This window comes from Cimex lectularius, unplaced genomic scaffold, assembly GCF_000648675.2.
Source record: "Cimex lectularius strain Harlan isolate CLEC.00 unplaced genomic scaffold, Clec_2.1 scaffold29, whole genome shotgun sequence".
NCBI lineage: Eukaryota > Metazoa > Arthropoda > Insecta > Hemiptera > Cimicidae > Cimex > Cimex lectularius.
The window spans coordinates 1558730-1574483 of NW_019392675.1; the positions used below are offsets into that span (position 1 = coordinate 1558730).

The window sequence follows — 15754 nt, forward strand, 5'->3', positions numbered from 1 at the left end:
TGACTCAAAAGTAAGTGTCCTTGTCAACCTCACATGGTCTATCTTTGTCAGGTGAAGATGACCCTTTTTCTACAAGTCAGATACTTCAAGGGCCACCTATGGCTGAGAAGTCATCCCCCAAGGGGCGGTCAACAGCTAGGTCCTTTCAGCTTCCAATTAATTCAGTTGTAACCAGACATTGACAGATGATTGATATACTTGCTGCCCGCTGTCAGCGCAAAAGTGGAATTTTCTGCTGTAATCAAGCTCATTCAAACAGCCCTGTAATTTGGTTGTCAATACCAACTGAATTCTGACCCACTTTGCTAAAGTAAAACTGATCCACCCCCTTAGATTTAGACACTGATTACCCCAGTTAGGGTGGTGGAGTACTCAATATTCCTCACCACCCTTCACACATACTGTATAATTGAGGGTCGACTCGTATCAGCCCTCTCACACTACATATTCACTCTAATAAATACATTCACTCTCAATATACAGAAAGGGAAATACATCTACCAAGTACTATATACAACAAAATAGCCCTGTTTCCTCAAAAAATTGGAACAGGGGACACCAGTACTCGCTGCTGTCCTCAAGCTCTATGAAGCCAAAGAATTAAGTAGGACACATGCCACACATGCGGGCTTTGTCCCAAAAGCAAGAGTACATGTTTCAACTTCGGCTGGCCTATTCTTAATTGGGAATGATCCCTCTTCTATAATTTAAATCCTCTGAGGTCCGCCTGTTGACTATGCTTTCACACATGAGAGCTTCTCTGCTGATCTGGCCCTCAGACACTTTTCCATTACTTTTAATAGTGTTTTTCATTGCATTTTTAGTGACAGAGGGCCTAATCATGGTGGTTCAGTCCAGAGGTAGAAATATCTGTCTTCAATAGATTTTTTCCACTTTTTCGTTCCCCTCTAGACTTATGTATCTGGCAATCAATCACCATTTTGCCATGATGCTCCAGTTCATTGAAGCTCTCCATAAGAGCACAACGAGCGGGTCCACGGGCAGCACAAAACTGAGGAAGTTGGTGCAGATAAGGTAGGCAATGCCTCCATCATCTCAAATATACACAATGCAAGCCGTGAGATGTATTATTAAGACTCATTGTTTGGACCAATAAAAAGGCAATTAAAACTGTTTCTGAAAAAAGTAAAAATACTGAGCATAAAAAACAGGAATTTTATTATTAAAGTCAAATCACAACAGATTTTTTTTTAATATTTAATAATTCTGTAAAATGTATAGGTTATGTACATAACTGTATAACACAACCGATACACTTAAAATCATACACAATATGCAGTTTTATTTTAAAGAGCAATAAAACTTATCATGTATATTATAAATATATCGTAGGTCAAGCACAATCATAGGAAGATAATTTTGTATAGATTAAATAAAATTCATAAATCAACTATTATTCTAAACAAATTGTTTAATGAAATACAAAGATTAAATAAAAGGAAAAAATAATGTATAGTTTAGCTAATACAATGGAAGAATGTAAAAACTAGTTACACAGTAACAGCGTACAGCCCTGTTCAATTCGGGACAAAATAAGTCTATTAGTAAATTTTATATTCAAATCAAATGGCCTAGGTAATTTTTAATTGGCCCCCATTTATGAAAAATTATTGCAAAAATGTACATGTGTAATCTATGTACATGTAAATTGAAACAGTTGAGAAGCTTATTAACTTTCCTTTTAAAATATGCTGGAATTATTATGTTTAGTTTCATTTTGCGCTTTCAAAAAGATGCATTACAATTTAATGCCACCTTTAATTTTAATCTTTATCAAATTTAAAATTCAGTCTCAATGAATTTTTTTTCACTGCTGCATCAAATTTAATTATTTTAAATTCCCATTTAACCTAACAATCAACAAAAGCACTTTTAATTAAACTAATTAAATATATAGTGAAACTGATAATTGTAACTCACCCCCTAGGGTAAGTTTCTTTGAAGCTAGTAAAATAAAAAATGCATTTAGTACATATAATTTGTACATTCTAATAAATACTAAACAAGAAATGGTGGTAATTCTTAAAGTCTATAAAAGAAAATCAGGTCTAAAACAATAAATTAAAAACAAGCTTTTTACAAGTTATATCTACATTAAAATTACATTTACCTTTTTAAAAAAATGGGCATAATAGGTATTATTGTATTCTTATTGTTTATACAGAATTGAATATTACAATCACTTTAATATATCTTATATATTTATCATACAATCACATTATATATATGAGTGTGTATGTATATATATAATTTTTATTTTATTTTTGTACACAAACAAGATAGCTGTATCAATATGACTCTATTGACTTAGAATAACCATTAAATTTATAAGCAAAAAAGCTGAATATACTGTTGTTTTTGTTTTTTTTTGTAAAGTGAAAACAATTTTGAAGAAAAAAGAACGTGTAATTAAATAATATCCATACAATTAGTATTTTAATTTGTTTTAAAATAATGAAGATAAGAAAAAAAGGAATGCTTAGGTTATCAAAAACAATAATAAAATGGACGTTATATCTTGGTTCTAAGTATTAAGTATTGCTACAAGTTTTGTAAGTATTTAAATACTTAATCTTCTTTTATTATATTATATAATCATTAACATTTTATAGAGGTAACAAAAAAGAAAGAAAAAACAATACAAATTGGCAAATAATAATAAAAATTATTCATGTCTCAAAAAAATGTATGTATAATATTAAATATATTGTAATTTTTTATATACTGTAAAATAAAAAAGAAAAATTTTAATACCACAAAAACAATTTGTGATGATACAGTAAATAATTTAGTTATAATTCAGTGCTAGAAACTTGATTTAAAAGTAGAGGAATAAAATTTAAGTTAGATATAACTTTTAAAAAAAAATTTTTTGAACCATCACTATTTGGTAACATACTGGACCAGTATCTCATTTCATACAAATTGATTGTTTGCAAATTTGGTAACAAGATTGCACCAGTTTTATTTTTTATATTTTGAAAAATATAACAAATAATTTTGATCACATAATATTTCCTTCTTTATTTCCAACCATGAACCATGGTTGTTGGGTGAATATAAATAACAATATTAAACTATCATCACTCCTGATGGAAAAAAAAAATCTCTAAATGTAATCTAAAAATATGATGATCATTCATGCCTTTTAATATACATCCAAGTATAAAAGCTTGTGAACCTTTATCATACAATAAAACTAACCAAAATAAAAATGTCCAATTTTTGTTTTTGCAGTGAAAAACATTGGGCCTAATTCTAACATAGTTATATGTAACCGAATTAGGCAATAAAGGATTTTTGCAACAAAAAAATGGGATTGTCTCATTTTATTTTATAATTTATTATTTTTTAAGGAAATTAATAGTTTTGATTTCCTTTGAGAAATGCCATTTTTAGATATTAAAAAAAATAGCAAGCAATTAATAGAATTTTTTGTTTACAAACATTGTATTGCATTTACTTTTATAAAATAATCTGATAGCACATTATACAAAAGTTCAATTTATTTTATTCAAAACTGAGCCTCGAAAAGGAACCAGAGGTATAAGCTCCACAATTCTAACCTTAATTATGTACAATATACATATGAACGATCATAACGTTTATTTTTGTAAAATTGTTTGTGAAATCCATACAAACTTATTGTGTTATATATAAACAAACACTGAGAAATATTAATTATAATTCTAATGACCACCTCTTCTTTTCTCCTTTTGGTTACATTTCTTATAGTTAGCGAACATTAATATTAGCAATACTTTCTTTTGCTTTTGTTAGGTTTTCTTAAATTAACAGTATCATTATTTTGGTTCGCTTGACGTTCTTTCCTTTCCTTCTTTGTGCGCAACACTTGCTTTGTGATTGCCATAAACATCTATAAAAAAAATTTATCAAGTTAATAAAATAGTTGTAAAATTTGTCTATTGATATAATTACAATTATAATTTATTATTATTTAGTTAATTATTTGATTATGTGATTTTTTTTTAAATTTGTGTATATCCATATTTTTATCTTATTGTTTTGACTGATAATTTAACAATAAACCACCCTTTCTATTCAATAATTCTGACTACTCTATATTCATTGTTATCTTTCTATTTTTCAACTGATGACTGAACATAATAATTATTAATTGTTAATAGATTCATTAAAAACATTTGATTTTAATAAATTATCGAAAATTAAAAATACATGGTGTTCTATCAATAGATCCTACCTTTATGCTTGTAAAATAAGTCTAGCATTTTTCAATAAATCAATTTTATCCCTCTTGTGTTTGAAGCAATGTTTACTTAGCCATTATTTTTTTACACACTGCAAAGGTAGTTACAGTGTTTTTATTCATCAGTTTCATTAGCGATCTTGTATTGTTGTAAGGTGTTTTGCTAATTTAGTATGTAGTTAACAAAGTTTTCATCATTAATTGTTTTTTATTACCACAAAGAGAAAATCGCAACTTAGACTGGTAGGAAAATTTGTGATGTGTAGGGTAACGCTTTAGTAAAAAAGTCTGTAAGTGGTTTGCTTGGTTTGGTAGCAGAAAATTTTATCTGGAAGAAGCAAAGTTCTGATCATCCTTCCAAACCAATTGGTCCATTGATTTGTGATTGGTGGTCCAGGTCCATTGAAGCTTTTGTCACAAATAACCCACACTCAAGAGCGTGAGAGATCACTTTTAACTACCGCTGGATATGTTTGTTTTATACATGTTGACAGAATTTATTGCATTGTATCTTCATTTGCAATTCCCTCATAAAATACAATGTAAACAATCTGTTATTAAAATTATTGATAACCGAGGAGGAACATTTGGTACTTTACAACAAGAGGAAACTCCTTGACCCATCGTTATCAACACCAAAAGATGGATTATATCCCAAAAATGTTCGTTTGGTGGGATTGGAAGGGGGTGCTTTATCTTCTTTCGCCTAACCAAACCGTTAATTCACCAGAATAACACTCGCTTCCACGTGCCAGCATAAAAGGTTTGAGCTTGGCTGGGATATGCTGTCTCACCCATTGTATTCATCCTACATTGCCCTTTCTGATTTTCACTTATTCAGCTCTGCAAAACTCTATTAATGGAAAACACTTAACTTCGCATGATGTCTGCAGAAAATATTAAAGGAGTTCATCGCTCCAAAATCTACAAAGTTCTGGAAGGATGGAATTACAAAATTACATGGAAGATGACAACAGGTTGTTGAACAAAATGTTTACAAGTATGTCTGGTTTTTTAGTCACATGTTATTTCATAATTTCTTGAAGTCGTGAGGAGCGGTCAAAAACCAAGTTCTTGACCGCTCCTCATGACTTCAACAAATTAGTTTACAAGTACCTGAAAGTTTCATTGAATTTATTGAATTTAAAAATAAAATTAAATAAATAATTTAAAAAAAGTACGGACTTATTTTAAGACCCGACACAATTTACACTACTTTTTCTATTTATTTTATGGTAGTATTAAATTACTATATTAATTTATTAAAAATAAATNAGGTCCAAGGTTCAAATGCAGGGCTGCTGCAAAACACCGGCACCTTGAGGGTTTATATGACCTCTGCTGTTGTGAACCTTCTTAAATAGAATAAATAAATAAATATAATAATAAATTATGGATTATTAATTGTTTATTTTAAAAAATAACCCTTTTACACAATTTAGATTGATGATGGATAACTATATTTTCTGCAATTGATTTCCTTTAGTACACAATGCCAGCTCAATTCTTTCAATTCTTACAAATTTAAAACATGTTTCAGCAACAATCAGAAGAATTCCTTTTTGCTAATTTTTATGTAAATAATTAATCAACTTAAAGTTTTGAATGCCACTGCAAACATGTGATAAAAATAAGCATAATTTTTTTTGCCTTTAACAGCATTTATTAAGTTATAAATATTTTTTATTTCATGTTCTTCAACATTCAACAATTATGCAATAGAAATTTTTATAAATTCCTTTATATAGATTATTATTATTAATAACCTGCACTGTCCTTTACTTGGTCCGTTTACACTCATGGGTTTTGACATAACTCAAACACGTCTTGGCTTTGTGCCATCTTTAATGAGGAACCGTCTGTTTCATTGCCCGTGTCAGTCCTTTCACTGGCGCTCACTGGTCGGCAGTGATGTCGGTTATTTTATTTTTTCTTGTGCAAGTTTCTTAGCTTTTTGTTGTGTATTAGAATGTTGTCTTCTTTAGAACATTTGTGTTTTTTGTTTTGTAAATTGTAAGTGTGTGTTTGTGCATTTATAAGTTTTCCATCTTAGAGTGTTATTAGTTTTTTGTACTTCTAAGTTCTTCAGTACATTTGTTTCCGTTATTTTTGTTCATTGTGTATTAATGTCATGGTTGTTTCTATTGCGTTTGGCTGTGCTGCTGATGTATTAAGTTGGTGGCACAATTTGATATACAGTAATCCCTTAACACTCACGGTTTTCACTATTTATGTATGAAAAAATGAGGAAAGTTTTGACACTGCGGAAAACCGATTTCTTTATTTGAGGGAAAAAACAGTTTCATAAACAATTTCTTTTTTTCGTATCGAAAATAATTCTTTAAAAAATGGATTGAAGGCTCCAATTAATCCTCAGAAAACTTTTGCCTGCTTTCAACATACTGGCTGAAGACAAAAGGTCAATGCCAAAAAAAGAAAAAAAAACATACTGTTCCTTCTTTCTGCTCAGTTTGTTTTATTATTCTCTAGTTGTGTTGCAAAATGCCTCCTCTTCCAAAACAGAAAAAAACCGTCCTGACCTTTGGTGAAAGAATAAAAATTTTGTTACATTTTTTATGCAGGCCAAACCTTTTCTTCAAAACATCTCAGGGAAATTTTAACTTCGAATGACCAACTTTTGTGTGTACCAAGCAATGGATTACGACCAATCTTTAAATTGGAGTTGAAAAGGGATGTCGAGCCAGCTTCAAATCCTTTATGTGGAAATTCTTAAAGAAATTAATTATTCAGCTAAACAGCAAACAATTAATAGTTATTTGTTTCCTTGCACATCAAAAAATACAAACATCAAAAACATTGTTATGTCTTCTATTAAGTTTATTTCGAATAAACTGTTTTTTAATACTAAATTGTATCTCAATTTTTGGCGTCATAGAACGTAACCCTCCTTATAGCATTAGAAAATTTTCTGGAACCAAACGCCCGCGAATTGTTAAGAGATTACTGTACTTGCCATTATCTCTGAGTGATCCTTTTTAAAAAGATAGTTCCTACTCATAGTACTTACTGTGAGTAGGAACTATCTTTTCAAAAAGGATTGAACACCACACTCACTCCATCATTTATCATCATCTATTGTCTCTGAGTGATCTGTGATGTTCTCTGAATTAATATTTTAACTTTCTTTCAGTCTGTTAAATGTATCTGTCTCTGTGTTGACATGTGATGCTATGAACACTGTTTTCCAGGTCTTTAGTGCTGTTTTATAACTAGTTTGTATGTTTCTTTTCCTATGTGCATGAATACTGATCATTTGCTATTGTTTTGTGTTTCTTAATAATTTGTGCATTGTGCTTTTGTTATCTGCTTTTTTTCTGCATCATTTTAAAATCTTTTATAGTTCTCTGTTATACCTCCGGTTCAACATGTGTTATCAGTTTCTTTGTTTATAAAATAAGAAAAATTACATAATCAAATATTTTTCTAGTTCAGTACTAATTAAATGTCTACAACTCAACGATTATTACTGGTCAAAATAAATAACATTAAATAGAACAGAATATAAAATCGAAAGCATGTTAATAAAAATAATTCCCTATTTAACTTGCATATTACAACAAATTACCTCTTCTACATTGAGATTTTCTTTTGCGCTGGTCTCAAAAAGCTGTATATTCATTTGATCAGCAAACCTTTGAGCATCTTCAGTTAACACAACCTTCTGATCAGGTGTGTCATTTTTATTTCCCACTGAAAAATATATCCATTGTACAAAACCTATTTTGGTATTTACGATTTGTAAATTGTTTAAATGAAAGTGAATGAGAGAAGAAAAGAAGAAAAACATTACTAATTAATAGCACGATAATAAATTGTGTGATATAAGCATTAAAAATAGTAATCGCACAAAATTGTAAACCTTAAGAACGCACTAACATGTCAAATGAAACAAACAAGTCAAACAATGAACTGACAAATGAAAATAAATACAACAGTCCAATGAGAAAAAGAATGATATAATTCTCAGTTAGAAAAACAAACAGAATTAACATAGGACTAAAGTAATAATTTTGCAGTTTAAGTGAACAAATAAGTCACGGAAAAATTAAATGTGACAGAGAGAAATATCTATTAAAACATATTTACCTAATATCCTGTTGACAACTTCGCAGTTTTGTTCAATTTCAAGAAGCCACCGCTTAACGTTTGCAAATGAACTACCACTCGTAACATCGTACACAACAATAACACCATGTGTTCCCCTATAATATCTGTAAACAGATTTAAACATCAATTAATAACAACAAAATTAAATAAATGAATTAAAATAAATTAGTCATATCAACCCCTGGGGTGTTGGTGTTTTTGTAAGTACTCTGAGTTTGAATTTAGAACCTCCGAAGATGGGCCAACCGTTGCAGCCACATATGCCCCTCGATTAACCTTCCCAATACGTTAATGAAATTATATTGAGCACCACATGGGGTCACTCAGGGATCATTTATTTGTGGATGTTAGTATTTGATATGATATAATTGACTAATTAACTCACGCCCAAATTTACAAACATTAACATCATCAACAACATAGTGATCGTCTTTTTCTTCTTCTTCAATTTCCAAAACATCTATTTCAGAGCATTTGTCATCTTCCGGTTCAACAATTTTTGCGATTAGGTTTGAATTTTCTAAAATTCTTCTCATACGACTACAGTTGGCTCTTGTTAAATCAAAACTTGACAATTCACACTTTTTGATAATATGAACTCCTCAGCAGGTCTCTTTGATAAATTGAAAAAATTCTGTGCTAATTTTGATACACAATTACAAAATTTTGATACACTAATAATATGAATATTTTTCATAACATCAGGGAGAGAGAGGATTCCATGAATCGAAATGGAGCCACTTCTCCTGTTCATAAGTCGAACTTTTTACTTGTAAAGATCCTCTTTACTTCCTTACATGCAGCCTAAAGTTTCTTTGAATTTTCCCTAGTTTGTTATGATCGGCGATCAGTGTTTTGTCAATGTGTTCTCAACACCGGTCACATTACACTAAATTTCACATTGACCACACTTTGCATAAAATAATTGTTTAATTGTATTGTTATTATTATTGATTTTTGACTAATATATCATCCCGCTTTTTTAACCTTTTGTTATAAATTAATAAAATATCATTATATACTCAAAGACAAAAAAAAAGGCCACTCGTATTTTGTTGTTTATTTCAAACTGTATGTATTTTTATTATTATAGTAATTACAACATAATTATTTTAATCTAAATCAAATTAAAGAAGATCAGAAATTCACGAGTTTTAATAAAAATTATTTAATTATGATGGTTTGAAAGAAAATTCATCATAAAAACAGAAAATCATTTAGCGATAGAATAAATAATGCATTTTGAAAAGGCAGTCAAAACTATTTTTAATTGTTATCAAATAAAGAAAATTTATTTGAAATATTTTTCATCAAAATCTATACATCTTTGCCAACATGCAAAAAACACTTTTATTCCGCTGATTGACGATTATTCAATAGAGAAATGGATCATTTTGGTGGCACAACAGAAGAGACATGCAAATTTCAAAGGGTCGATTTCTTTGGGCTAGTTCGTGCCGTACCCACTTATCGAGCTCCTTTACTATTTGCTCCAGATAGCAAACTACAGTTCAGTGGTCAACATTATGCTCTTCCACAATTTCCCGTGTTGATATAAATGAATTTCATTCAATCACTGCACCATGCATTCCCTAATGCTTGCCTTCCCTATTGATGTTATGCGCGGTTTGGGTCACACTTCACCCAAGTTTAAATTCGTACAAATAAATTTGACGAAAATCTAGTTTCAACATATTTAATTTTACAGGCCCTCACTCTTATCAAATTCAATATAAATTAAAATGTTTTGTATAAAAGATAATAGTTACAAGTATTTATTATAATCCATAAATTAGATTTGAGGATTTAGCTTTGTCTACATGACAAACAGCTGCTAAAATGAAACAAATTTTCAACCTGCACTAATTTTGCACCAACCCGATACCACCTCTGCTTTGCGGAGACCACTGAGAACTTTCTCAATGCGCTTAAGTGTATCCTAGATCCATTCTGTATGATAATCAGTTTGGCAAATAGAAGTTGATTGCACTCCATACCATTGTTAGTGTGTTATTAAGAATAAAACCAGCTAATAAATTGTTAGTTAAATTTGAATCTAATACTAATGATTTTACGCTGTTTCGGTTAATTTTCTTTCAAACCAAAATAATTAAATAATGACGTCAATTATAATATATTTACACACAAAAAATTATAAATCAAGACCATTAAAATCTTAAAATCTTGTTCAAGTGTACTTACGTTGATGTTATGGTTCTAAACCGTTCTTGACCAGCAGTATCCCAAATCTGAAGTTTAACCTTTTCTCCCTCAAGGTCTATAGTTCGTATTTTGAAATCTACTCCTATCGTTGTTATATAATTCCCTGTAAATGTGTTATCAGCGAACCTAAGTAAAAGTGAACTTTTACCAACACCTGGAAAAAAAATTTGTCTTTCATATTTCATTATCACTTTTAATTATCATATAAACAATTTAAATTTTTTTTTATTCATGTGCATAGTTGTTTTAAAATGTGTGGGTACCCCGGTTTATTTATGGGAATATTTTTCTGACTAATGTTCAGCATAACCTCAGCAAACCATACATAACTTATTGAATTACCATTATAATTTGTTGTAATGTAACTTGTGATGACCGTTGAATATAATTGTGGTGATGGGAATATCGGTCAATTCAGTCATTCGGTCATTGACCGATATTCCCATCACCACCGATACAAACACCACCATTATAATTTGGGCAATCTTTCTCTCACAAAGCCTTCTAGTCTCTTCATTTTGTCCCTTATGTTTTCCATTTATGAACACATGTTAGGAGGGCCTGAAGTACAAGATGTGAAGTACTTCCCATGTTTCGACCGGAGAAATATCAGATACGAATACTCTAGATCAAGGTATGGTGTTTAGGAAGAAACCAAATTCAGTTGCTACTGCCAAGCTTTCAACCTATTTGAAGGCCATCATCAGGGCAAAACAACCTTATATATGCTTACAGATTGACATATTTAAGTTTTTACAGGTGATCTCAAATTTCCATGAAGACCAACTAAGTCCTAACATTGCCAAGGACTGTGTGTGATGTTGGGACTGAGTCAGTTTTCTGTCGGAGTATATAGACAGAAGCAATAGCGAGTGGGACTGAGCTACCTTTCCTGATTTGGATACCAACCATAAAACGATTAAGTTTAGTATGGGGCATTGGTGACTACAACAGTTTAGGGGCTGAAATGGCACTCATCACTAGTAAAGGTCCCGGGTTCGACTCCAGCAGCCCTGCATTCGATACGCGATATACATACAAATAGCCTTTTCTTTTTTCTTTTTTTCAAAAACACCAGCACCCAGAGAGTTCATATAACCTCATAGTTGAAATACTCGTAAAAAAAATAAATAAAAAAAATAAAAAAGTAGGAAAAGGAAACAGTGGCATTAAGCCCTGTTTAAACAGCTGCATTGTGCTAAAATGAAAATAAGCAAAACAAAGAGTGGTTTTCAAGTTACTGCCAACAGAACTTTGACAACTGAACCAAGAGCATATTTTATACTGCTAAGTTCAGTCAATAAAATGCATAACAACGGTGGAAACTCACTAAAAACAAACACTCACCAAGTTCAGCCTTGCGATTTATTTATTGTTTTTTCTTAAGCATTTCGGCCTGTTCCACAAGTCCTGCTTCAGGGCTTTTACAAGGTAGAATCAGGTAACTACATATAATACTATTAAGCCGAAATGCATAGACAAATACAATAAATAAATCGCAAGGGTGATTTCGGCAAGTGTGTTTTTTACAAGTTGAACAATTTAACACCAACTCTAGCTACACAACAAAAAAGGAATTAGAAGGAATTATATCATAAATATTAATTGCAAGAACATTTAAACATATAATTTTAATTACCATGTGGAAAGAATATAAGCCTTACTAACATCCTTTTAAAAGTGAATAGTTACTAGTACTACGAATGGGTAAACAAATGTACACATATATACATCACAACATTAAAAAAGTAATCGATATTGGAAATTTTAGAAAAGTTTTTATACATGTGTGGTGTTTAGTGACTGTTAGTTAATGATTATTTGTGGAGATCGTGAGATGTGGTCTTGTATGACGTATGTTTAGTACAACATTTTCTTTATCGAGCCAATGTTTCGATCTTTATAAATCCCAGGCCCTGAAGATGATCTCAATAAAGATCGAAACGTTGGCACGATAAAGAAAATGTTTTTCTAACCCACACCAGACCACATCTCACGATCTCCAAAAATTCAGTTGTTACACATATTGATTGAGTAATCAATATTTCATTTTTCAACCACAAAAACAATAAAAACAAATTGAATGAAATATAAACTTACAGACAATATTGCAACATCACCTTAATATTTTTTTTTTTTTTTTAATTGCTAATTCTTAGAGGGTATGGGTCTTGTTTGTTTGTCAGAATTCTCTTTTGTTTGTTTAGTGTAGGATTACATTGAAAAATCATTATTTAAATCTATATGTACTCAATAGTCAAGCATTTCACATTGAACTCATATCAATTGATTTAGATTCACTTTTAATTTTTTAAACTCAAGTTGGATTTTTCCTTTGTTTAAAATGGGCAAAAGAAAGTATTTGTAAAGATCAGAGCAGTGTCTTTAACAATGAGGTCTACAGCTAACAGGAAACCACTAATCTGTTATTTCCAGAATGCTGAAGTGAAACACAGAGGCAAGAAATTATTCTCATTGCCCAAAGCCTATTTCAGCTATTGTTTTATTTTTATTCATTTATTTATTTATTTTTATGAGGGTTCGCAACAGCAGAGGTTATATCAACCCTCGGAGTGCCGGTGTTTTTGTGAAAAAAAAGCCCATTTGTAAGTATGTTGGGTTCGAATGCAGGGCCGCTGGATTCCAACCCAGAACCATTACCTTACACTGATGAGCGCTGTGTATTTCAGCTATTGTAGACAGACTTATTCAACTAAATGCCCTTTGTGTTTGGAATAACACTATGCTGAGTCTTAGCTATTAAAAGTAAGAAAAATCCCAATTTAGGCCAAACCGTAAGAAGAAGGCTGTCATTCCAACTATCCAGCAACTGACCAGATTATGCGGAGGAATACTTCGTGGTCACTAGGTCACAAAGGAATATGGAGAAGTCAGGCTTTGCAGGTATGGTGCCTGCAATTTTTCCCTACAATTTTTGTGTAGGATCAGTTATGGACTTATGTGTTTATAAGAATCTCTAAAAGTGAACAGTTCATTACAAGCAATCTTGAGCCATTTGCTTTATTTATTGGCAAACTGCATGTCGTTCGGGTTGTAAATTGAATATTAACATCCAATCCAACGTACCGAGGCACAGTTGATTTAGTTAATGGACATCCCACAACAGCCTATAACAGAAAAATAAATGCGGGAATGGCTCTCTTAAACTAAGAAAAAGCAATTTTACTGGCATCCATGTGTAGTCTTGAGCAATGTAAAATGTTTGCTTTAAGCACACTGAAGAAGGGGAGAAGCAAAGAAACGTCTGACATGCCCTAACATCAATTGGCAGACCAAAATGATCAGAAATGACCAAACTATTTTTATAACAGATTATCAATCAGAAAGATCACACACAATCACTATAAAACGTATTACTTTGAAAAACCAAGGTGATGTTTTTAATTTTTGTCGGTGAGAGTGCATAGTTCTTGTTGGCGGGGGATAGTGTCATGGTGATAGTTTGATAATGAGGGTAAAACAGAGATAGATGCGAGTGTTTGATTGATTGTGCGAATGTATGAGACGTGAATGAGAGTGGGAATCGGAGAACAGGTGGAATGATAAAAAAAAGAATGCGTGAAAGATAAAAGCAGAGGGAGGGGCAAAGGGCGATAGTGAGTAAGCTGGTAATGAGAGAGGCGGTAATTCTTAGAACCCGCGTAAGTTTTATTTGGCGCATATCGCGACGGAACACCCGGTATCGTTAAAAAAAGGGATGATCTATCACTTTTAGAAAACGGCAAAGCACCGTCACGCAGGTGAAATGAGCGGTAAAGAGGAATTTGAAGGTCCACGTTTTTCCTGTGAAGGAATTTTTTCGTATTCTAGGAATTTTTAACGGAGGCCAAATGATTTTTGTAAAGGTGTCAGGAATCGATGGATAAGGCGTTTTAACTAGACGAGGGCAGCGGGCGTTAATCGAGCTAGAAAAGATCTTTAAAAAAAAAAAAGAAAAGGAAAAAAAGGAAAGTGAAATAAATTGATTCAGGAGAACTTCTTGAGGCGGGAGGTAAAAGAAAAAACAATCTGTTATCGGCCAGAGAACTTTTGTTTTGCCTCTCGGACCGGTAACTCGGTCCAACGAACGAACCCTTTCAAATTCAATGGAATAATAAAATAACATTTTCACTTACCGCTATCCCCGATAATCAGTAATTTAAATAAATGATCATATTCTCTAGCCATCATAAAAAACAAGACATTTGTAAACTAGGTATTTCTTGTCTCAATGCGTTTGCCTTCCCATGTATCTCAACATTATCGGGGCGCCACCAGACCAGAGGTGAAGAGATAATTTAATCTGCCAGTTTGAAACCCGACAGATTAAATAAATAAACAAATGAATTGAATAATAGCACAGGAAGGCACTCACACTAGAATGAACAATCCAAAGGGTTTCCTGCTCCTGACTGCTTTCGCTCGAAACAGTGTCGCCTGCCTACTTGCGAAACAGACGACGGGTTTCAACTCTTAATCCATTCGTCAAAAATCATATCACATGTTGAAAAAACGGTGAAAAAACGATGGACTTTAAGTTTTTAAAGATAATCCGATTCTTTTCTCGGAATTTTTATCTTTTGGAAGAATTTTGGAGGGGGCGCCATGATCACGCCTTTAGCTCGTCTCACACTGGAACTGTTTCGGCTAGTCTGACTGCGATTATTTATTTTATTGGTACAAATATGGCTTAAAGCTCCCTTAAGTGTACCTATCTTAGAAATAAATTTAATTTTACGAACATACTAAAATAATAATAATAAAAACTATTTAATTAAATTTTTTTAAATTACACCTGCATCAATTGTTGCGCTTAAGTAAATTTGATAAGACTGTTATTTACCCCGTCCACCTTCTTGCCATACCTAAGGGAGACCCCATACCGGCGGATCACGGTCACTAAATTAGTTTCTCTGTTTGCAAATTTAGGGGATCTTACGGTACTTAAAGGCTTCCTTGGATTTGCCCTAAAAAGGGAGGCCCAAGTTAGGTATGGAAATATTTTTTTTATTACTTTACCTAATCTAATAGGTTTCCCCCTTGCTGGTTAATCCTTGTGAATACATTTTCTAATAAAACAAAAACAATAAAAATAATATATATTTAATAAATAATAAACAAATATGGGAACAAGGAGTAACCAGTCCGGAATTA

The 15754-nt window shown here is 31.7% G+C and overlaps 1 protein-coding gene across 1 annotated transcript; it reads right to left on the reverse strand.

The window, feature by feature from the left end:
• Positions 1 to 2766: 2766 nt before the first annotated feature.
• LOC106668933 (ras-related protein Rab-35) lies at positions 2767 to 15011 on the reverse strand. Its single transcript, XM_014398136.2, has 5 exons — positions 14737 to 15011; positions 10580 to 10754; positions 8357 to 8481; positions 7836 to 7960; positions 2767 to 3898 (listed from the first exon to the last, which is right to left on the reverse strand). The coding sequence occupies exons 1-5, from the start codon at positions 14789 to 14791 to the stop codon at positions 3773 to 3775; spliced, it is 606 nt and encodes a 201-aa protein (XP_014253622.1). The 5' UTR covers positions 14792 to 15011; the 3' UTR covers positions 2767 to 3772.
• Between the last annotated feature and the right edge of the window lie 743 nt (positions 15012 to 15754).

Coding starts and splice junctions, on each gene's coding strand:
- LOC106668933 (XM_014398136.2), bottom strand. CDS start 14,791: ATGATGGCTAGAGAATATGATCATTTATTTAAATTACTGATTATCGGG. Junction 8,482..10,579: donor TTTAGAACCATAACATCAAC/GTAAGTACACTT, acceptor ATCTGTTTACAG/ATATTATAGGGGAACACATG. Junction 7,961..8,356: donor AGTTGTCAACAGGATATTAG/GTAAATATGTTT, acceptor TATATTTTTCAG/TGGGAAATAAAAATGACACA.